At 35.3% G+C, this 23,275-nt stretch overlaps 1 protein-coding gene across 1 annotated transcript in view; it reads right to left on the bottom strand.

Annotated features, from left to right (window-relative positions):
- LOC149547431 (uncharacterized) overlaps nucleotides 1-14,293 on the bottom strand; it is an 84,571-nt gene extending 70,278 nt beyond the window's left edge. The window contains exons 1-2 of the mRNA XM_089791637.1: nucleotides 13,843-14,293; nucleotides 2,888-3,023 (exon numbers count right to left, since the gene is read on the bottom strand). Of these exons, the coding sequence (XP_089647763.1) occupies nucleotides 2,888-3,023; nucleotides 13,843-13,960 (254 nt within the window). The 5' untranslated portion in view covers nucleotides 13,961-14,293. The remainder of the gene's footprint in view (nucleotides 1-2,887; nucleotides 3,024-13,842) is intronic.
- Between the last annotated feature and the right edge of the window lie 8,982 nt (nucleotides 14,294-23,275).

Raw genomic sequence — 23,275 nt, forward strand, 5'->3', positions numbered from 1 at the left:
CATATTCTCCACTTTCGCTTTTTTTGGTTAACTATTAGACAATATGTGCAAAGCTGAAACTGCCCATTCATCTTAAAACGTCCAACTAAACTCGAAATTTTTTTAGATGTCTAAAAGTTTACATTGATGAATGCTTCCACTGTAGAAAGCCTCTCGGCTTAATAATAATATTATTGTTGAGAATAATTATTATATGTGAATTTTTTTTACTATAAGAGTCATTTGCCTTGATCTTTCCTCTGAGAATGTTCTTACAGGAAGAGGGAGATTGATATCAGATTCAGGAGTCTAACACATCTATCTGAGGAGAAGATAGAGGGTATGGTTCAGTCAACCTTTGGTGATCTCAAGCATATTGATTTAGAGGGAATAGAGCATGTTGAGATACCTTTGGTGATCTCAATCATATTGATTTACAGGGAGTAGAGCATGTTGAGATGGATTCTCAACATCACAAATTGTAGCAATCAAGAGGATTGTAATCCATGAATATAATTTATGACTATTTGGGCCTACCTAATGTGTACATCATGAGGAAGTGACAACTTCCAAATGATTATCACTTGTATTTGTAGGTGTTATTGAAAGGTGACGATCTTTCAATAACTTAATCTATTATGATAGACATCTTATGATGGCTGAAACAGATCATGATAGATCTTGCATGGGGGATTAAGTTCCTTAAAGAGACCATGGCCTTCTATTGTGATGGACATCTTTTGATGTCTAAGCAGATCACAGTAGAATATTACTTGCATGGTGGATTAAGTTCCTTAAACAAACCATGGTCTTCTATTGTGATGGACATCTTATAATGTCTAAACAAATCACAATAAAAAATTACTTGCATAGTGGATTAAGTTCCTTAAACAGGCCATGGCTATTCATTTGGTAAGCATTATTGAGAATGCATTTGTACATACCTTATGAATATTTTAAGTACTTGATGAATGTCATGTGATTTGACATTCAGAGGTTATTGCTATTGATATCATGAGGTGATATCTAAAATGTTGAATATCTTCTGATCAAATATATTCTTATATTACATTGAGGTAATATATATGGTCATGTGTTTATCCTCCTATCTAAGAGGGAGTGTTGATGTTTGGTAGTTTCAATCGGATAAAGCTAAAAATATATTTAATTATATATGATATAATTTTATACAGATATAAGTTTATGAGAGAATTTAATATAATACAATATATATATAAAATTAATTTTAATATTTCAATTTATTATTATATTAATTATCAAATTATCAAATGGACATGTTCCTTGAAGGGACATTTCTCTTCATGGCATATCCTTATAAGAGAGAGAGTTGCCTTTGGAAAATACATACCTCACAGGCAATACCAGTACATTTGCAGTGATCCTCAAAACTTAACAAAATGAAACAAAAGAATTGAATAATGCACTGTCCAGGCTGCTTCCAGCCCCAAGATAGCTACTTTAATTTATTATTGCAATCTTACGTAATTATGGTCTGATACATTTCCAAACAACAATAATAAAAAATTATTATATTGGATATTTTGATCATTTGATTCTATCGGTAGGTCAATTAAGATAGGCATGATAATTGCAAAGCAAATGCTATACTTGTACAGATACATTTGTGTATTCTTTGTGGAAGTTATTATAGACAAAATAAGATTTTAAGTGAGCTTAACCGAAAAATGTATGTTATCCATTATACATTAAGTTCAACTTGAATAAAAATTCATGCAAAAATACTCAGGCGTTGATATTGTGCTTTGCATGCGGCTTAAGATTTCTGTCAAATTTAGTTGTTTACAATATATTTCAGTTCATTTTCTTTTAGGCTTCTAGCAATTGATCTGATACTTATCTGCATATCAAGATCTGTGTCATCAGATTTCGTCTGGAAATTAACGAAGCAAAGAATGATAGATTTATAGGAATGCCATTTTCAGATCTAGCTAATAATAAGCTGAATTGGTAAAAGCATTTCAACTCAGCCATTCATAAATTTTCTTTAAACTATATGTTACAGAGAATGAAGAATATATGGACACAAACCCAAGATCTCATAACATCATGTTACAGATATCATGCTTTCATTAAAACACACAAAAACTATCGTATTCAAGGGCAACATAGCACTACGACAATCCTCCACTATGAATGAGCTTCTCTGCATGAAGTTTCTCATGAAAAAAAAGATCACCCTTTCTTCCATCCTGTATTTCTCATTTCTTAATTCAGATTTCCATGTCAAACGAAAAAAGGTGTTCAATTTATAAAAGATGGATACTCTCTAAAATGAAGCTGGTTCGCAAATTCAACTTACACTACCAGAAATAAAATCCACTTCCTTCGTATTTAGGAAAAAAATTCCAACCCATATAGACTTAGCCTAAGTTGTATGTCTAAGCAAACCAGAGTTCCCAGGCTTGGACTTGGCAAGACTGACACGACTCAGCAACGACTCGGCAAAACAAAACGAAACTTTAAATTATATACTTTTATAATTATATATCATAGTCTATGCCTCAGGTTGAGTTATAAAACTTGACCAGGTCTGCTCAGCTCGGCGACTCAGACTACTCATGGGAGTCATGGAACTATGACGCAATCATTATCTAAAAAAATATTGTTATTAGACTACACTAACATTATCCACAAAAAGGTACTTTCACCTGCTAAATTGTTTATAATAATAAGCCTCATTAACACATAAATCTTGCAATGCTACTTTATATTTATGATTTAATTTAAATGGCATTCAAAAACAGAATTCAGAAAGGTTCTAGGAAATAAGAAATGAGACACACTGCAAATCCATGTACAAGATAATATTCCCTGGAGAGATCAGCAGAGCCAAAAAATTAGAAAGCTAATAAGAAAAGAATGTTACGTGCTAAAGTCAGCTGATCCTGATGCTGCACGCATAGCACGATTATCAAGGCAACAACTCCAGACAGCACCCTTGTGCCCTTCAAATGTCCCAATCCAATCCCCTGTTTCACCATTCCTTAGCATTGTACTAGAATCTGCAAGCAAAAAGAAAATGACAAGATACACTTACACCAAAGAAGAACAAATGATAACCTACACTTCCAACAACAAGCGAAATCTATCTGCACATGAATAACATAGATATCAAAAGTCATATTTATGCATAAGTTCAGCATGCTATTCTTTATTACTAACCATATCATCTGAATATTTCTAGAATATGACCACAAATGCATTGTAGTAGGCTCCTATATCAATAATGCCAGATGTTTTTACAAGATAGGGTATACATACATGGTACTTGTACTATATTATTATAGTACAAGTATGATGTATATATAGCCCATTATTATGGTACAAGTACATAATAATATTGTTTTCTATATGGATGGATGAAGAAACTGTGACTGATCATGCTCATGGCATGGATGGGTAATGGAATCACCAACATGAGTCATATTTAATCCTTTGTCTTAGTAGGCTATAAATAAGAATTGAATGACATCATCAGTTGTATGAATCCAGCCTTGGCCATTAGCAAAGATGCATCATTGAGGTAGCTCTAATTTCTTATTCTGCTATGGGATACTCTAAGGCTCTGAACTTTTAATTTTGTGCACTTCTGTTTGACTCCATACAGATAGTGATGAATGATGCTTCACTTATCTAGGCTTGAAGCGTTTCTTATGTCACTTCCTCAAAAGTAGTATAAAAGATGCAACTTTGGAAGCCAATCTCAGAAGCAAAGCTAACAATTAAAGAATAAAATTTTGATAGGATGAAACTCCTTTGAGATTTCAATAAAGATCTCCACAATTTTCCACTTGCTGCTCTTTTGAGACTGGCTTTTTTCACACCCTAATTTGAAACTATTATTTTAATACTTGACTATTCAATCCTACTTTTCAAGTTACTTTTTCATACTCTATTTCAGTCATTATTTTTAGGCCTACTTCTTTCACATCTAAATTTCTAGACCCTAAGCTTTCATGATCCTCAAAACCCAAATTTATGGTATGTTAAATTGCATTACTCTTGTTTACGTCTCCCTTAGAAGCTCCCAAAGCGCAAAATAAGTTGTAAGAGTCCTAAAGCCATAAATTCAGTCCCAAAAATTAGTTGCTACCAATGAAACAATAGTTGACCTCTAATCCAGAAGAACCACATTTATCTCTACAAAACTACCTCCATAATCAAGGAAACTCTATTCAACATATCACATTACTTCCAATATAGATACTCAGAGCATCAACCAACAAGCAAGCTCATGATGTAACGGTGCACAGATAAACTAAGTGCTAGAAAACTAAGACAGCAATGAGAAAGAAGTTCTAGAGTAGTTCAAGAATACCAAGACAAGTAAAGATATGGAAGAACTCCAAAAATATTAATATAAATTAGCATTACTTCAATATTTGAAAAATTGTTCTCAACCTTGTTATACAAGTCCATATCTTCAAGAAGATTTCAAGACACAAAATCCATTCATCCCTTCAAAAAGTACCTCCAAGATGAAAGAACAAACAATTTCCTATTTCCACTATGATGCTCAATGGAAAATGTTTTATCTCTTAATTATACAGCTCCATCTTTTAAAGAAGATTTTTTAGGCAAGATCACATTAAAAATCTTCAAGATATTTCTATGATGACAAAAAAAATTCCTCTTTCCAATATGATGCTCAAATGACAAAACTCAATGCAAAATCTAGCATTTTCCTTTTGCCTAACTTGAATATTTCTAAGTTTGACAATTGTGACCCTCTAAAAAACATTTGTCGCAATTCACCAAACTCCATTGATAGGGTGCACCAACTTCCTTGCACAAGGCAATTTTTTAGTATAAATGATATCGAAGGGATTCAAGTCTAGAAGTGACAATTCCCTGATTGAAGCATATTCCCCGAGGAGATAACCATGTGCTATAGGATAAGGAACAAATCATTTTCCAACCATGCAGCGCATTATTATGGTAAAATAATGAATATGTTATTAAACAAAGATCATAAATAATCTATATATACAAGATACAAGAGAATGTTTCTAGAACGAGCATAAGGAGTTTATGGAAACATTACAAAAAGATTGACCATTAGAAAAAGACGAAAGAAAGAGTAAATAGAAACTATCCAATACCGTAATACACTCCCTTATTGGTCAATCTATCTTCCAAAAACAAAAAAAATGAATGTCCTTATGTTGGTTGACAGTTTCTTCTCTCCTCTTTTCTTAGCAAGATCTAACTCTTTCTTATCCAACGGGTGAGAAAACAACTTGTAGCCAATAGATGGGAAGCATATTTTTGGTTTCTCTCCTCCTTTAACTCCCCTCTGAATTTTAAAGGTACAGCTCCCTTTTAGGATGATGTGCAATGGAATTTCTTTTGGGTTGTACTCTAATGGTGGGGTTATGCTCTTAACTAGAGAGTGGAAGAGGCTAATTTCAGGTTTCCCGTAACCACGAAAGACCCAAACTTGATTTAGGATTTCCAATTTGACTACTCCCACGACCATGAAAGCAAATGAACTTTTTTCAACACGTCAACTTCTAATTCTACTCCTACGCACATCTACCCAATTAATTGAATAATTGTGCAGTCCTACTTCTAAATGCAATTATAAACAGAGGAAATAGTGATATAATCAAAACCAATGCAGCTCTCAAACCACCAAAACCATTTAAGTCTACAACACGTTAAACTCAATGATTTTCCGGTTCTGCCATATCCTAATTGCCAAATACAGAACGAAAACAAGCAACACGAGATCAAGGGAAAAGAAATAATCATGAAACTATAACAATTCCCAGATCACCAAAGCCATCAATCCCAACAACACGTTGAAAGATTATTAACTCACAATTTCACCATAAATTAATCCTTCCAACATGCACAATGCAATGCACAACAATCTTGATGAAACCTTTTGAGTCTCAAACAATGGTCTCAACCATAGGGGGAAAATTGATACCAAAATTTGTTGATTCCTTATTAATTATTAAATTGTTACATATATAGGCCCTTCATCTTCTAGTCATTACAAAAATTACATTTATGAGAAGGCAAAGAGAGAGATCACAAACAGGGGAATACAACACTTGTCATCCAAAAATAGAGCAATGATAAGGCTCAGGGAATTGGAGCATTTCAACTTCCACTGTCAGTGGGCTCGGCATTTTCTTAGCAAAACTTATATCCCTTCATTGTCACAATGATAGCTGCTAGGTCATCCACATTAGGGATTGACACATCATCTGATCAAACCATCCAGAAGTCATGGTCCGTTGCTAATCCTTCTAGGGTTTTGACTTGAGTTTGCAGTTTTTCCGACACTTTCATCAGCATTCCATCCATGGCAATTAAAGTGTGGAGATCAGAGGTCTAGAACTTATTAGAGTGTTCTACCAATCCATCAATGAAGTCCTGGTAGGCATTCTTCATGTGCTCAACATCAACTGCCACTTTTTCTCATATGAGACTCTATGTGAACCTCCCGGAGATAGATAAAAATTGTTTTCACTTCCTTCTTACTCATTCATATACTTTCTTCATCTGCTTCTCGGCTTTAACCATACTTTCCCTCTTGAATCCCGGACCCCATCCAATGGGAAAGGGGCTCGTCCCCATTCTTCAGAATGCCCAAACTGGTTGCATTCTCTACCTTCTTGCTCATGACTTCGTACAGCACAGATATGGAATCCTTGTACTTCTCTATATCTACCTTGAGGGAGTTGAGGTTGTTGTACATTATTTCTTTCAACTTTTCAACCCTTATACAAATGGCACCCAGCTTTTCAATTAAGGGCAAGCCCCTTACTTTCATATCCTCCAACATCCACACCCAATTTGACTGAAGTGTCTTTCTTCCTACAACTTAGCAAGTAGGGCGTTATTTTCTTCTACAGATGGGTCAAAAGGCTAAGCATCTGATGATTCTCCTATTTGGCCGAAGAGTGGGGCAACCAATTGCCTAAGGCACTTAAATAATTCCTTGTTTGTAGCGTTGAGTTGAGCCTCAATTTTTTGAGCTCCTCCAGCTCTTTATCTACTTCTTGATTCAAAAACCTCCACACTGTGCACTTGGTATCATGTCTCGGAAACCCCATGTAGAGCTACTAGATATTGAAATCTGTTGGGCCGAGATCAACCAAATTTCCATCTGTTTGGGCTTGAGCAACTTCCATGATGTAGTTGCATGTGTAAGCATCCTTACCCAAGGCTGCCAGTGTGGGAGCTTTCTTCACCTTCTTAGTAGCTGGTGTCTTCTTCACAATCTGAGTGATCAAGTCCTTCAGAGGCACTTCTTCGATCCTTTTTCTCTTCCTCTCAAGAGTATTCTCCAACTAGGACTTCTGAGGTGAGCATGTTGAGTTAGGATTGAAGCATTGTAGCATCAAACAATTTCCTTGCCACAAGAGTACTAGTTTTCCTTGCAGATAATGGAGAAATCATAGTTTTGGTGGAAGAAGCAATGGCGAAATATTATCTTGGATGTTTGGTGCTTGAGGTGATTCTTGTGGTGGAGGCTCGTCTCCTCTCCCTCCTCCAACAATCTGGGAAGATCCCACAGATGTAGTTGTCGTAGCTGCAACTATGCTAGTGGAGGTCGCGACGAACCTCTGAGTTAGGTTGTCACTAATTATTTGAGCCCAGTCTACATACTCTCCTTCAGCACAAACTAATTGCACTAGGTAGAAGCAGTACTCTACAAAATTGAGTGTCTTTATTTCCCTTTAGCTATGTAGGAGAACAATAAAATCCACGATTTCCCTCTGTAAGTTAGTGCCATAAAAAGTCTTAAGCACTTTACTTTTATGGCTTTCAAGGAGTCTGGAACCATGTAGGCATCATGTCACCTCTCCTCACAGATTTCTTCTCAATATACATTGAGGCGAAGTTCCAAAAATTCATATCATTATACACTTCCCTTACTAGCAGCTAGGAACAATTTTGTATTACATCTTGCTCAAGGGAAAGGAGCACTTTGTTGTCTAGCATCTTGATCTAGCGAGTATCCAGATCGTAATGTGAAATGCGTTCAAGGATCAACTTAGGGGCCTGCACTGCCATCGAAAAACCCGTCACCTCAACTAGGTCACTCTCGTTCAACTTCTTAGTGACTGGGTGAAGGGGGTCTGCCTATAATCTCATATGCAAGAATCACAGTTGGGTATCACTTAGATTTTTCAGAGTGGAATCAGTTCCATTGCAAATGTCATACCCCATGAACTTAGCAGCCATGGCGAAGAAGTTATCAACACTGAAGCACTTAGCTTAGCTACAAAAATTGAAAAAATGGATGTTGAGAAAGATGACGGGAAAATGTATGCAAAATCTTACTTTATAGATCTACCTTTATAGTCGTTAGTTGTGATTTCTCGCACCACACGAGTGATCAAATTAGCATTAATTTGGGGGCCAGGGATTAATGAGCAAAAATGACATCAGACACGTCTTATTTGTACGGCCTTTCTTTTCATGAATTAGATTTCCTTTATAACCTTCCACCTTAAGTAAGAGAAGCCAAGTCTTCGATTTTCTGTCTTCAATTTTGACTAAGGAAAATAATGATTTCTATTGCATTCAAAAATCCAACTTCCGCATGCTAGGTGATCCGCTTAATGCACTAGAGAAGCAATTTTACTACTTTCCCATAGATTGTTGATTCTACATGCTTTTCCTTCATTGCGGGAATCCTTGAAAAGAGGTTCTCCCCGAATTGTGCCTTAATAGAGTCCCCACTTGAATCTTCTTCGCACTTCGGACTTCTACCTTGCCACGGGGGCTACTTTATAGTTATGCGGAGTTTCACTCGAATAACTTCGCATCCGAGCAGAAGAGAAGTGGGATAGTGGAAATCTTGATCTTCGCACACTTAAAACAATATTGAAAGACTTAGGGACTTTTCTTCTCGTCAAGGGGGATGCCTAAAACTTTCTCTAAGGGGAAGAACATAATTAGAACAAAGCCACCCACACCCGGCTTAAAAAATTTCCGCACAAAGCAAGGGGGGGGGGGGGGGGGGAGTTGCCACACTAGAATCTCGAAAACCCAAATAAAAGGAAAAAGGGAGACCCGAAGAGTTGTAATTTTTACCAAAACCCGACTATGGACTTAGAGTATTTTTTAAAATATGGACTTGGTAACTACACATGCCTGGGGCCACTAAGGGAAGGCTTGAAATTAGGGGCAACATCTCAAAAAGCATAAAACGCAACCTCGGGTTGATCAAAGAGGTTTACATGTTCTGCAATGTTGGTATGTGGCTGCCGCAGGTCACAAGCAATGTGAGTCCTGCATTCTTGGATCACATGACCAAATTTGTGGCAATAGTTGCACTAGATTTACTTCTTCTTGGAGCTATTCTGAGATTGAGATGGGCCTTTATCCTTGTCAAAGGATTGGGCTGAAAATGCTTGTTCAGAGGAGGATGAACGAGTACTACTACCAAACTATTGTTTCCAACGATCCTGTTGCAGAAGTTTGGTGCACAGATCTGAGAACTTTAGGTCAACATTAGTTGCAATAATATTGAGTGTCTCATTAAAGTGCTCATAGGACGATTGTAGGCTTTTCAAAGTAATGACCACCATGTCCTCTACCTCCATTTTACATCCAATGGCCTCAAGCTGATCTCTGATGTCCTTAATCTTTAGAAGACGTTCTTGTAAGGGCGTGTGCTCATCCATAATAATAGAGAATAGTTGATCCTTCAAAGAGAAAGATACGCTTTTGTTTGATGTCTCATGGAGATCCTTCAGTGTTTTCCAAATCTCTGCAATTGTCTTGTCGAGAGGCACTGGAGGCAGTTGATCATCATTAACTGAAAGCTTAATAAGCATAACCATTTCAAGATTACGCTTATCAAACTTCTCTTGAGTAGCATCGACTGTGGTAGGACAAGTCTCAGTACCCAGAACAAGTGCCTAAAGGCAACGGTGCTCGAAGATCGCTGTCATTCTCTGCTTAACAACTGTTGTAGTTCTTTTCGTTGAATCATTGGTTGCCTTCCAAGAGAAGATTGATGAGAGATGTCATGAAACATTTTTCAATGCAAAAAATGTGAATATTAGAAATGGCACAAACCTCAAGGCAAATTAATAGAAGACCCAAAAAATTTGAAGCGGCATCCGGATAAGAACTCAAAAAACCCAAATAGAAGCTGTTGTCAGAATTTTTTTTGTTGGCTCAAAAATTAAGGCACGGAAAACAATGCACCCAAAAAAGGTGAGGCTATCCCAATTGAGATCTGCAAAAAGCCACCAAGAATATGTGAAAAAATTGTTAATCTGACACGGGCATCAAGAATTTTTTTTAGAAACTTGGCTTTAAAAACTTTAAAAAATTGTAGAGTTATTGAACAGAGGGTGGATTTGGAAAAAAGGCAGATTTTAATCCATGTAGGGGGTTGTACTAGCTGAAGAATGCAGAAGATGGAGGCAGAAATCATGAGAAAGGTCAGAGAACTGTCACGTTTGAGCAAAAAAATATCAGAAAAACACTGAAAATGGCAACGAAACTCATGAGTTTTGTAGAAAAGAGACTATGGGTGAATAAAAAAGGTGCAAAAGACCAAACAACACCCAAGACATTGATAAGAAACAAGAAAAAACACAACCAAAAGTCACAGACGTATCTGCAACAAGAGGAAGATGCCCACAATCTTGAGGAAAACATGCAATCTTAATGACCTTCGATTTAGCACAAAGAAAATTGCAAAAAAATTGGATGTTGAATCCCTAGATAAGTTTGGAGGAAAAAAATAGATGCAAATTCTGAACACACACAGGCAAATATTTTGAAATTTTTGAACTAATAATTTCAAATAAGAAATTTAAAAATTTTGAAGAGACCAAGAATTTGCTCTAAATACCATATTATGGTAAAATAATTATATATACAATATACAAGAGAATGTTTCTATAACGAATAGGAGAGAGGAAATAGAAATATTCTTGTAGAGTGAAAAGGAAAGTTTCCATAATGAACAGAGGAAGTTTACGGAAACATTACAGAAAGAGTGACCGGTAGAAAAAGACAGAAGAGAGAGTAAATAGAAACTATCTAATATTGTAATACGCATCTCATGCAAATATGGTCCATAATGAAAATGTTGAGGATTTTAAAGAGCTTACATCTTTGGATTTACGACATCAAAGAGGCTTATCAATTGGACTTAATCATTGTGCCTACATCAACTTGATGGTTGTCTCCAATCTCCCAAATAGGGAGAAAATTAAGCTATAAGATTGTGGCAAGGATGCAACAAAACTTCAAATATGCTCAATAGCATAACAGTAACACTTCAAATTTTGATAAATTCCTCTTTTCCTATCACACAACTTCATTTTTTCAAGAAGACTCCACAAACAAATCCATTTTTCTCATCAAGGGGCAAATCTAGAAGAACACCCATTTTCTTTTTTCTTAGATAGCCCTAAGGACAAAAGTCAATGGCAAATCCACTACATCCGTTTTGCCAAAGATGGGTATCCTCATATTTAATGGCATGGAACCTCTATATAGTATTTGCCAAATTAAAAAAATTGTCGCATTTCGCCAAATTTAATTATGAAGATGCAATAGCATTCTTTAACAAAAATGGTATCAATGACGCTCAATTATAATGGAGACAATTCCCTAAACAAAACATATTCACGAAAGAGTTAACCATGAAATATGGACAAACAAAGGATAAATCATTTTCCAATCAACCAATGATCCCACATAAACAAGATCAATGGTTGAATATGTTAAAGGAGCATCAAAAGCTCAATTTTTTGGATGTGTGATGTCAAGAAAGATATTTGATAGACTTTATTCACTATGGACTTAAATATAAGTATCAACATGATGTTTCTCTCATAATCTCCCTAATATGGATAAAGTTGTGTTCTCCCCCTATAAATGAAGCCACAAGATATGTTATTTTTTAAGGTTATACACTAGAAGAATATTTGTCTCATTGACAATAAAAGAACTGAAGTCAGCACGCTCTATTTACATCAAGAGTATTAAACATCAAGGGAAGAAGGCTTTGTTGTAGTTGTGATAGCATGAAGAAATGGACATTATTCCCAAGGGAAGAAACAGTTCCTCATTAAAAATTCAAAAAGAAGATTATGAGAAAAAATCACTGATGCATTTCTTCTTTGGTCAAATAATGCCATACAACCACACATAAGCAACATGATTGTCTCTTGGCATTGTTTTCCAAGGGTTACAACCCCTCAACGGCTAAGGGTAATTTGATAAATGTAGCAAGAAATATGAGCCCTCATTGTTATATCAACCATGAGTAGGTCAAAAAACTCTCAACCAAATCATCGTTCCAAGTTATGATTTCCAATTTCATCAAGCTATTTGTTTACTGAATTGCAATATGGCTGTTGTTTTTATGCTTGGATTTAGCGTCGTCTTATGCACTTGATGTTTCAGAGCATAAAAACTGTGTAAAATTATATTCAATCTTTTCATAATCTTAATGAATGAGGGACAAAGATATGAACTAAATGATTTTATTTTCGCCACTTCCCACCATCCACTTTTATATGTGCATGAGCCATGAGCACTACATTTTCTGTACAGTAAAAAATCACAATCAACATCAAAAACTTGGGCTGACAAAAACAAGTTGTGCTGTATTATTGAAGAAAACATGTATACAACATGTTCTGGACATCAGAAAATTACAATTAGTATCAACATGCTTGCATAAACAATTGTGCTGTTGTATTGAAGAGAACATGAGCACTACGTGTTCTAGCATCAACAATTTGTGCTATACTATTGAAGAAACTATGTGCAAGTGTTGAGTGAATTTAATGGAATACAACCCTTGTCACAAGAATTTGGTGTAAGAGTTTAACAGAGGGAGAACATGCAGGTGCTGAACTAAATTAATGAAATGGATGTGCACACAATCTAAACTAAAGGTTCATCGCAAATTGAAGGTTTATTGACAGTATAAGTGAATATCGAGTGAATTTGACAGGATTAAAAAAATAGCCATGGAGATATAAGCCAGAGGTTCTACTACAAGTGAATGAATCCTAATTCAACCGGGAAGACCACCTGTAAGTCCTAGGTAAATTTGAAAGTATAGATGAAGCATTGAAGGTTTCACGGCAAGGGGGTGAAGCAAAGCTCGCAAAAGAAAACTGTGTGCAACTACTGTATGAATTTGCCAGAATAGATAGCCCTTGCATTTTAAGAAAACTATTTACAACAATAATGGGTAGTATTTTCAACAATAACGGGTAGAACATCGCTCAACACAGGAAACAATTTGCAAGTCCTGGATGAGCTTGTCAAGATGGCATCCCATGGAACCGAAGCTGAAGATTTTAATACCAATAGGTAAGGCACTGCTCAGCGGGGAGTATCAGATTGTATTCTTCGGGTGAATTTGAGTGGAAGGGAAGCTCTGGGAATCTTCGCAGCGGGTAAGCAAGATTCTCATGAGTTTCAAACTTTCAAGGAATAGCAAAGATTTTCCATTTTATGGTAGGATATAGCGCTACAAAGGAGACTGTCTGCTAGTTATGAGATAATTTGTGAGACGGGATACCCTTAGGCATCTAGACAGACGCCTCTTCCCAAGTGAGCAATTTAAATTTAAAACTATAATGGTCTGAACATGTCAACCTGACCTAAATGACATTAAAAAATTACCTGATCTAATTGGAATTTATTTCTCAGTACAAAATATACATATTATGTAACTGGTACGATTTTCTTAGCACAAAATAAATATATTCCCGATCATGGTCACATTGGTTCTATAAAAAGATAATAAATTTCAAAATGCCTGAGCTAAAAATAACTTGCGATCCACTGCGGAAGCACTCAACTGACCTTTGCTAGCACTGATAAGAAAGACGCCATCAGGAGTTACCGGGCTGTAAAACAAATCCACAATAGGGCGCGAATGACCATGGCAGACAAGCGGCACAAGGACTTTCTTCTTATCCATTTTAGATTCTTTAAACCCTCGAACCACAAGTTTATTACAACAACAACGAATAAATCCTTATATTCTTTGCTAAATAATTTCAAAAAGATTCTTGGCGCTATAAATGCAAGAATCCGGAGCTCCCGCCTTGAAATGTTATAGGAAGAAAGTCCAAAAGAATGAAAGAGAGGGTTGTGATGATCAGAAAATTGTGGTGTTTGCGAAGGTCTGCAATGGTGGCCTGTGCAGTGAGTGTGAAAACGGAGGGTGGATGAATTAGCGAAGAGCGGAATCTGAAGTGACGAAGTGAATCGTTGTGAAATGGATTTGGGTGAAAACCTCAGACGAGGGTTCGAAAGAAAATTGTAAGTAGAGTCGCCGTTTTATAAACTGCAGAAAAAAAGGTTTTACGGTGGGGCCCGTTAAAATTGTTAGTTCATCTGTTCGGCACTTCACAGATAGACACTAACGTTTGGCAAACCCTTCGCCAAAATGCGTTTAATTTTCAATCGTAGTGGTAGTACAATTGTCTGTTGTCGATTATTAGTTCCTCCCTTCAACGAGATGTTTTCGTTGGGCCTGTTTGGTTGCTGGAATATGAGTGGAATACGAAAACAAAATTAGAATATGTGTTATATATACACACGTTTGGTAAGCTCAATGGAAATTGGGAATAGGAAGACACATGAATATTTATACTTCTGGTGAGATTGTGTGAAAGTTTAGGCCCCGTTTGGCTGTTGGAATATGATTTGAGTATTAGAATTTGTTATTATGCATTTGTTAAACTAGTATTTGTTATGCTTGATTTGTTATTTCAAACTTGTTTGGTTCGATAAAACTAAAAGTGGAATATAAGTTGAAACTGAAATTTGAATTTTCTGTCTGTTCTTAGAAATAGAGCATTAACGAATCATTTCACATACTGTCATCCACATTTGTATTGTCGTGACCTCCACAGCTAAGCACCAAACACCCTATCCAAACAGAGATCTCATCATTCTAAATGGCATTGACCAGTCACTGTTGGAGAACTGATCACATTGCCTCCCAATGAAAAGTGATATCGTTGCAGTGATAATGTATTAAGAGGAAGAATTTAGGGCTAGACATGCTGTAAATTTTTTTAGCACCCTCCAATCTCAGAAATATGCAATTGCCTGCGCCAAGACTCAAATCGTTGTCTTAGATCAGGTAAGGGCTCACAAGAATTAGTGCTTTCTACAAGTTCATATGTGCATTGAGAAACTAGCTCTACCTTCTTCAAATCAAAATGTCTCCTATAGTAAGTGGGTTCACAACATCTTAGGAAATCAATGTCCATCGTCTGCAATCAGTGGTCAATATGGAAATGGCACACTTCATCAGTTCCGTTCTTGGCTCTTTTGTCATTTTTGATAATCTATAAACAATACCCTGTGGCGACCTTCAATCCTCTGTGCCAATTCGACTGAAAAGGAAAATAAAGCGTGGACATCACAATTGAAAATAGGAGTAGCATCCACAACGGAAAAGGAAAAGAAACTGTATCGTATTTGGCCATGGCGGACAAAATGATATCGCATTCCTTCCAAATTTGAAAACTTCACCAAATTTGTGAAAGTGAAAACGGGAATTGTTTCAATAACACCTATTTAGGTGGAATAGCGAATGCTCATTTTGGAGCCAAAATGAGAATATATATTCCTATTCTCAATTCTGATTTGGTGCAACCAAACAGAAGATTCAAAATTTTAGGAATATACAAATGCCTATTCCAGTCTAATTCCCACTACCATGCGGGCCCTTATGTCTATTTAGGAAGACATATTCCAATTTTGCCCCTAAAATGAGCATATGTCTATGCCAAAAAAAAATTGTTATTGGAATAGGCGATTTCCATTCCCATTCCGATTTTCCATTTTTTTTTAAAAAATTAATTTTCTTTTTTTTTTTTGAATTTTAAATTTTTTTTTTTTTACTTTTTCTTTTTAAATTTTTTTTGTTAAATTTTTTTTAATAACATTTTTTTTAATTATATCTATTTGTTCAAAAAAATGAAAATGAATTAACCAAAATAATAATAAATTTTTTTAAAAATAAGGAAAAATATTTTTTTAAATACAAAACTTAACCTTATTCCTATTCCATTTTTGTATAACCAAACAATGGATTAACATATTCCTAGTCGAATTCCAAGTGCACCAAGCATGATTGGAATTGGCCATTTCTATTCTCATTCCCCATTTCCATTCTCATTCCATTTTTCTATTATAATTTTGTATTCCTATGCCAGCAACCAAATAGGGCCTAAACTCTATTAATTTGTCTTTTGGAAATCGTCCAACTTTTATTTGTTGTATGGTTTAAAAAAAGAATTATTAAAATAAAAAAATTATTGGTTGTTTTCAATTTTACTGGTAGTATTTTCTTTTTTCTTAAAAATTTAGTAGAGAATCGGGGCAGGTATTTCAACATGTGAGAAGTGACATTTTAAAAACTTTCACGTCCCTTGTGTTTGCTTCCACATTTTACAAGTTGTGGACTCATAATTTAAGGCATAGTTTTTTAAGCGTCTTTTTCTTTAACACATTATTTGCATATCTAGACAATAGTTTGAGATGACCAATGGAATAGACATGGATAATTCTCTTATTATTTTTCTTCTTGGTTATATCTTTGTCCAACATATTGTTTTAAGAGGTTTAGTTTGTTTTGGTTTATTTATGGTGATAGAGAGGAAGTAAATGTGATGATTACTTTTCACCTCTTTACCACAATGACAAGGAAGCTCCACTTTGATGTTTGCTAATGTTAAAGAAAGATCAAATCTTAGCAACACGGGAAAGGAGTAATTAGCATCTGCAAGTACCTCATTATTGGTGGTGTCACTGGGAAATTCTAAATCATTGTAGCCTTTCTAATTTCATTTCATTTCTATTGATTTATTTATTCTTAGATTATTTTAAAAACCCCTCAATCTACAATCATGTTCAATTAAATTTAAACTTTGAGCTTTAGTCTCAAGCTACAGAATTTGTCAATGGAGTCCCAATTTGTACATGGGAGAGGTCATTACTTGCACTAGATAGTGAAAGTGATATTTATAGTGACTATTTTTAATGGGGAACGCAAATCAGCTAAGCACATAAGGGCAAACAAGGGATGGGATCCTCTCTTAGCTCATAACCTCCTAAACTTAGCTTCCAATAAAAATTTCTTGCAATAGTAAAGAATTGGCTAAATATTTAGTTAAAATAAAAATTAAAGTTTATTGTGTTAGAATGGCTAAATATCTTGTATAAATGAAAATGTTTTAGCTTCATGTATCTATTAGAATAGGCTAAATATTTTATCAAAAATGAAATGTTGTAGCATCTTATGTTGGAGCAAGCTAAATATTTGGTCAAAATAAAAATTCCTAGTGTCTTGTGCTATAGTGGGCTAAATTTTTGGTCATAATGAAAAGATTGTGATTACCTATGCTAAAATAGGCTAAATAATGGGATATAGAAAATCCATCAAAAAAATATGGTGAACAGAGCAGAGTGCAAAAAAGTGAAATATGTGATACATGCGAATATAGATTCACAACAAAATGGCCAATATTGGCATACTAAAAAGTTAAGGTTTCTGGCGCCTAGCACAAATCCATCATCAGGGGCAACTAGAGTCCCTAGCAATATCCTCAACAAGAGAAAACCTAACCCTAGTCATCTCGTCAACAAGGTTCCTACAAATTTTAATTTCACTATCAAAACCTCAAATTCGTTCTCAATCCTAGATGGTTTTCAGGATCCAGATTCACTCGACTCTCAAGAAAAAAGCCCCAAATCAGGGGCCATTGTGGGAGCAAACCAGGCTAACAAAGTGAGTGGACTAGGCATCATTTTGGGTCACCACCAAAGAACAACCACAACTATCGAACTAGTCATCATTCTTATCATGTTCCTTCATATCTTTGCGCCCAAGCCCAAAATAAAAATAATTATCCTGTGGTCAAAACTCATATGATGGACAACCATATACTCAATTTTTAGGGCTCATATAGGTCTTGACCTGTGATCCATTCCGCACTAAGTTTAGATAAGAAAATCCAATTTTATAACATAACAAAATATGCAGGCCCCAACCAAAATTCCTTATACACCCAGCAGATAGATTTTGCAACTAATCCCTATGTAGATCTATCATATCCTGATAAAGTCAACATGGGAATTTTGTAAATTTTTGCTCCATTCCTGCCCCCTCCACCCCTAAATCTTATATCCCCCCTCACCGTAGGATTTCGGCCCCAAATCCTTACCATCATTCTGTTGCCCTTTCCACCTCGCATGTCATTCATAATCTAATTGAGAATGAAGAAAAGGTCCTCATCATCAGCAACCAAGACAGTAAAAATCGATGGCAGGAGTGCCTAAAGGTTGGTCTTTTTGCTTTCTGGAATGGGCCAAGATCCGAAATACACAATCTCATTAATTGGCTTGAGGACTTTTGCAAAAATCAGGTAAGTATCTTTCACCATGTTGATAGATTACTATACATCCATTGTAGTTATGAGTTTGTTAAAAAATACTTTTTGTATGTTTCTGATTGTTTCTTTAAAGGTCATGCAGTCAAATTTTTTGAATGGTTTCCTAGTTGTAAGGAAGATAAATTAAATTTATTAATTCCAACTTGGTTCTCAATTAACCCCATCCCTCTGGAGCTAAAACAAATAGATATCATTAAGAAAATAGGTCTTTCAATGGGAGATTTGATTAGATTGGATGCCTCCTTCAAATTTTGCAACAACATCAAACTCTTGGTTAAATGTAAGGCTAATAATATGGAACTCAAACCAATTAAAGTAATTACAAAAATATCTTTGTACAAACTAAATGTTCAGAGGTGTGAAGTCCCCATGATAAAAATAAGGAATCAAAGAATGAATCAAAAGGAACTCACATCTGGGCAAAATTACTTGAAGACAGCCTATAATAAAGCAGGGGTAGAAGATGCAACCTTAGAAATTGGAATAGAAGGAAAGGCAACCAAGACAAATTCAAAAAATAACAACAACCTACCTCTCCCAGTCAAGGAATATCAGAAGAAAGAACTTAAGTCAACACAAGGGGATAAAAAGGGAAATCATCAAACCATGAACAAGGAGAAGCCCCCAAGAACAAATAAGAATAAGGATACAATGGAACTATCAAACATAAAGAAATTTGAAGGTATCAGTCCTAGCTCGGAAATTCATCCAAAGCAGAATAATTAGAATTGCAAAGCTCTCAACAAAACAGCAAATGAACCCGTTCAAGATGTGATTAACATTAGAAGGTAGAGTATAGTAGTCCACAACAAAAAGCCCAAAATAAAATAAAAGAAAGCTAAGAAGGGTAAGGTTCCATAAGAAATAAATGAAGTATGGACTACACTGGAAATTGAGCCAAGAATTTAAGATACAAAGATTTCAGATAACACACTTAGCATTATAGAAGAAATTGAAAACTCTCATCTATTCTTGGATGAAGATCCATACTATGAAAAGATAAAACACACAGAAGATAAATTAAAGGCCTCATAGCAGCAGTTTGAAGAATCTATTAAGGATACCAAAATATCTGACATTAAGGCAATAAATTTGTTTACCAAGTCCTAGCAGACACCCCCTACAAGGCAAGCATCCCTAGAACACATACTCAATGAGAGAAAGGCAGAGGAAAAAAAAACTCAAAAGGCACCCTAATACAAGAATTTCAAGACTTTTTGGATAAGGACTTAGAAAAGGATGAAGATCGAGAAACAGTGGTATTAAATGAGGCTGAGAAAGAAAATTTAGAACTTTTATCAGATGAATTGATCCAAGCATTTGATTATGAGAATTTAGGTAAGAGCAAGAATTCATGGAAAGAGGACCTTATGCAGTGAGTATTAAAGTTAGTTAGGCAGAGACAACCACACTCATGAAGATCTTAAAAGAGACCTACTATCATTTGAAGATGGCGATAAGGCTAGTAAAATCCCCCAAAGAGCAGAATATAAAACACTCGCAACCCAGATCGACGACCCTAATGAAGATAATTCCAGCAAGAAGTCTCCTTCAAAGGATCTACCTACTACAACAAAATAATTCATGGAAGAACTAGTTAATGAAGATAAAGATGAATTAGAAGGCAAATAATTTGATGTTACACTGAATGCACATGAAAACATAGATCAGCTGGGTATCATGATGAATCAAGAAGGGCTAAAATCACCCAAATATGGTAAAGTTAAAGCTAAAAGGGAAAGGAAATCCCTTAAGGAACTTAGAGAAGTAGATGGGAAGGTAAAAGAATAGCAAAAGATCAGTTATTTACTCAATACAAGGAAGGGGAAGATCCTTCCCAAGGCATCATGAAGATCACGACTTAGAATGTTAGGGGCCTAAATGCCCCTAGTAAGAAACGGTTATTAAAATAGAACCTAAAACAATTTGAATATGAAATCATTATTTTACAAGAAACAAAGTTAAATGTAGAAGAAGGATCTAAGCTAGAAAAGAAACTAGGTAGTTGGAACAACCATTTTCATGAATCCAGAGGAGCCTCAGGTGGTTTAGGTATGATCTGGGACCTTAGGAAAGTCTCTTTGAATATTTTAAATTCAAATGATTCATGGTTGAGTAGCAAAGTTAGTAGCATTAAAACTAACTTACAATTTATCTTAGTTAACATCTATAGTCCCACCACTAATAATGATAAAAAAACATTTATTGGATGAAATTAGTATATTCATTAATAGTCAGAGCGATGAACTCATTCTTCTTGGAGGTGATTTCAACACTATTTTAAATTTAGATGAAAAATATGGAGGCATTCAACAAACATCCCAAGCTACTAAGGAATTTAAGATTTAGACAGATCTTAATAATCTGATAGATATTTTTCTTAACAATGGGAAGTACACGTGGAACAATGAAAGAAAAGATTTTACATATATAGCTGAGAAACTCGATAGATTTTTTTATCAAAGGAGATCTTAGTGAACTAAACTCCGAGATCCAAGCTTCAGTACTTCCTATAGCAGGATCTGATTACTTCCCTATTCACATTATTTTCTCTAAACCCTCTAAACCAGTTAGAAATCCATCTGAGTGTGAAAAAATGTGGTTTTTAGACAAAAACTTTATGGAACTCATCAAAGAATGGTGGACACAAGGTAAGTTTAAAGGATCCAAAATGTACATTTTCGTATCTAAACTAAAAATGATTAAAGAAAATATTCTTAAGTGGACTAATGAACACTTCAATAACATATTTAAAGAAAAATAGAAATAGAAGGAAAATTAAAAGAATTAAACATAGAAGTAATTAAAAAGGGGATGAACAATGAAAACTACAACCTAGAAAAAGAATTATTGGCCAAGCAGGAATCTATCCTGGCCAAAGAAGAAGTCTTTTGGAGACAAAATTCAAGTGAAAAATGGCTAGAAGAAGGTGACCAAAACACAAAAATTTTCCACAATAGTACCCTTTAGAACAGAGCTCAAAGCAAGATAACAAAAATCAAAGACTCATTGGGCTCAACTATAGACTACCTGGACAAAATAGCTAGGATTTTCGTAGCTTAGAGAAAAATGTTGGAAGCCATTCTCAATGTGGTTTCCCAAGAAGATAATAAATCATTAAATAGTCCTATAACCCTGGAAGAAGTTAGATGTGTGGTTTTTGACATGAACCTAGACAAATCCCCAAGATCAAATGGCTTTCAAGCCTTCTTCTATCAAAAATGCTAGGATATCATTAGTTTCGACATGTGGAAAGCCATCAAAGCTTCAAGAAATAAAGGTTCAATCTTATCTAAAACCAATAACACCTTTCTCACTTTGATTCCTAAAAAAGAGAATCCTAAAAATCCAAGTGATTTCAGACCGATAGACCTTTGTAACACCATATACAAAATCTTATCTAAAATTCTTGCTAATTGTCTTAAACCTATTCTCCCCAAAATAATATCAGAAGAACAAACCAACTTTGTTCCAGGTAGATCTATCTTAGATGGCTTACTTATTATTCAAGAAACTCTACACTCAGCTAACAAAAACAAATTAGCTAGCATGTACATGAAATTGAATATTCAAAAAGCTTATGATATGGTGGATTGGAGGTTTTTATGCAAAGTCTTAGAAGCCTTCGAATTCTCACTACAATGGATTAACTTCATCTACCGATGTATCTCCATGACTAAAATCTTAGTTCTCATTAATGGAACCTTCGAAGGTTTCTTTGATGCCTGAAGAGGCACTAGACAGGGAGTTTTGTTATCCCCCTCGTTATACATCATCATGGAAAATGTGTTTGGAAGGGTATTAACTAAAGCTCATTTAGAAGGGAAAATAAATGGTAGCACGGTCACAAAAAACATTCTAATATCACCCATCAATAGTATGCAGATGACACCATCCTACCATGCGAAAGTTCAACAATGGAGACCGTAAACATAAAATCCAACATCCAGTAGTATATGGAAGCTTCTGGCCAGAAAGTGAATGCCTCAAAATTTGAAAAAAAAAAAAAAAAAAAATCATAAATGCCAGGTCTGAAAAGGAATCTTAGATTTGTAACATCATGGGTTACAAAAAAGGTTCATTTCCTTGCAAATATTTAGGAATAGAGTTGGAAAAAGGGAGTAGATTGAATAATGCATGGCATAATACTTTCAATAAATTGGATTCTTGGGTAGGAGGTTGGAAAGATAAATGGCTCACCAAAGCAAGTAAAGTTACAAAGATTAGGACAATATTGTCTTCCCTGCCAACCTATCCTCTGTCCTGCCTTCCTTTAGCTAAACATACTAATAAGAAATTTAAGGCCAAATTTAGAAATTTTCTTTGGAACGACTTGGCAGATTCGAATAAGTTGGCACTTATCAAGTGAGACAACATATGCAAACCAAAGGATTTAGGGGGTTTAGGCATTAAAAACTTATGCTGGTAGAATGAAGCACTTGAGGCTAAACTCGCTTGGCGCAAGAGAACAAAAATGGGCCAAAGGATTGTACAAAAAATATCTTAATGCAGTAGGCTCCTACTCTATTTTTAGAATGAGGTCCCTTCCCAAAGGTTCTGAGAGCTAGAATTTCATTGCTAAAAGTCGAGCCCTCATTTGCAGATATCTTACTTGGGATGTAGGGAAGGGGGATGGGGCTCTATTATGGGAAGACACCCGAGATGGGCTACCCCTAGTAGATAGTTTGGGGATCCTAGAAAGCATTAAAAATCATTTAGTTAATGCCTAAGTGTGTAAGGTCAGTGATTGTAAAACTAAAACTTGTATTGATGATGTCTTTAAATGGGAATGGAAGTTAGTAGACAATCTAGATATAGACCCA

Source organism: Cupressus sempervirens, chromosome 7, assembly GCF_028749045.1.
Source record: "Cupressus sempervirens isolate cs-2001-9-10 chromosome 7, ASM2874904v1, whole genome shotgun sequence".
Lineage (NCBI taxonomy): Eukaryota > Viridiplantae > Streptophyta > Pinopsida > Cupressales > Cupressaceae > Cupressus > Cupressus sempervirens.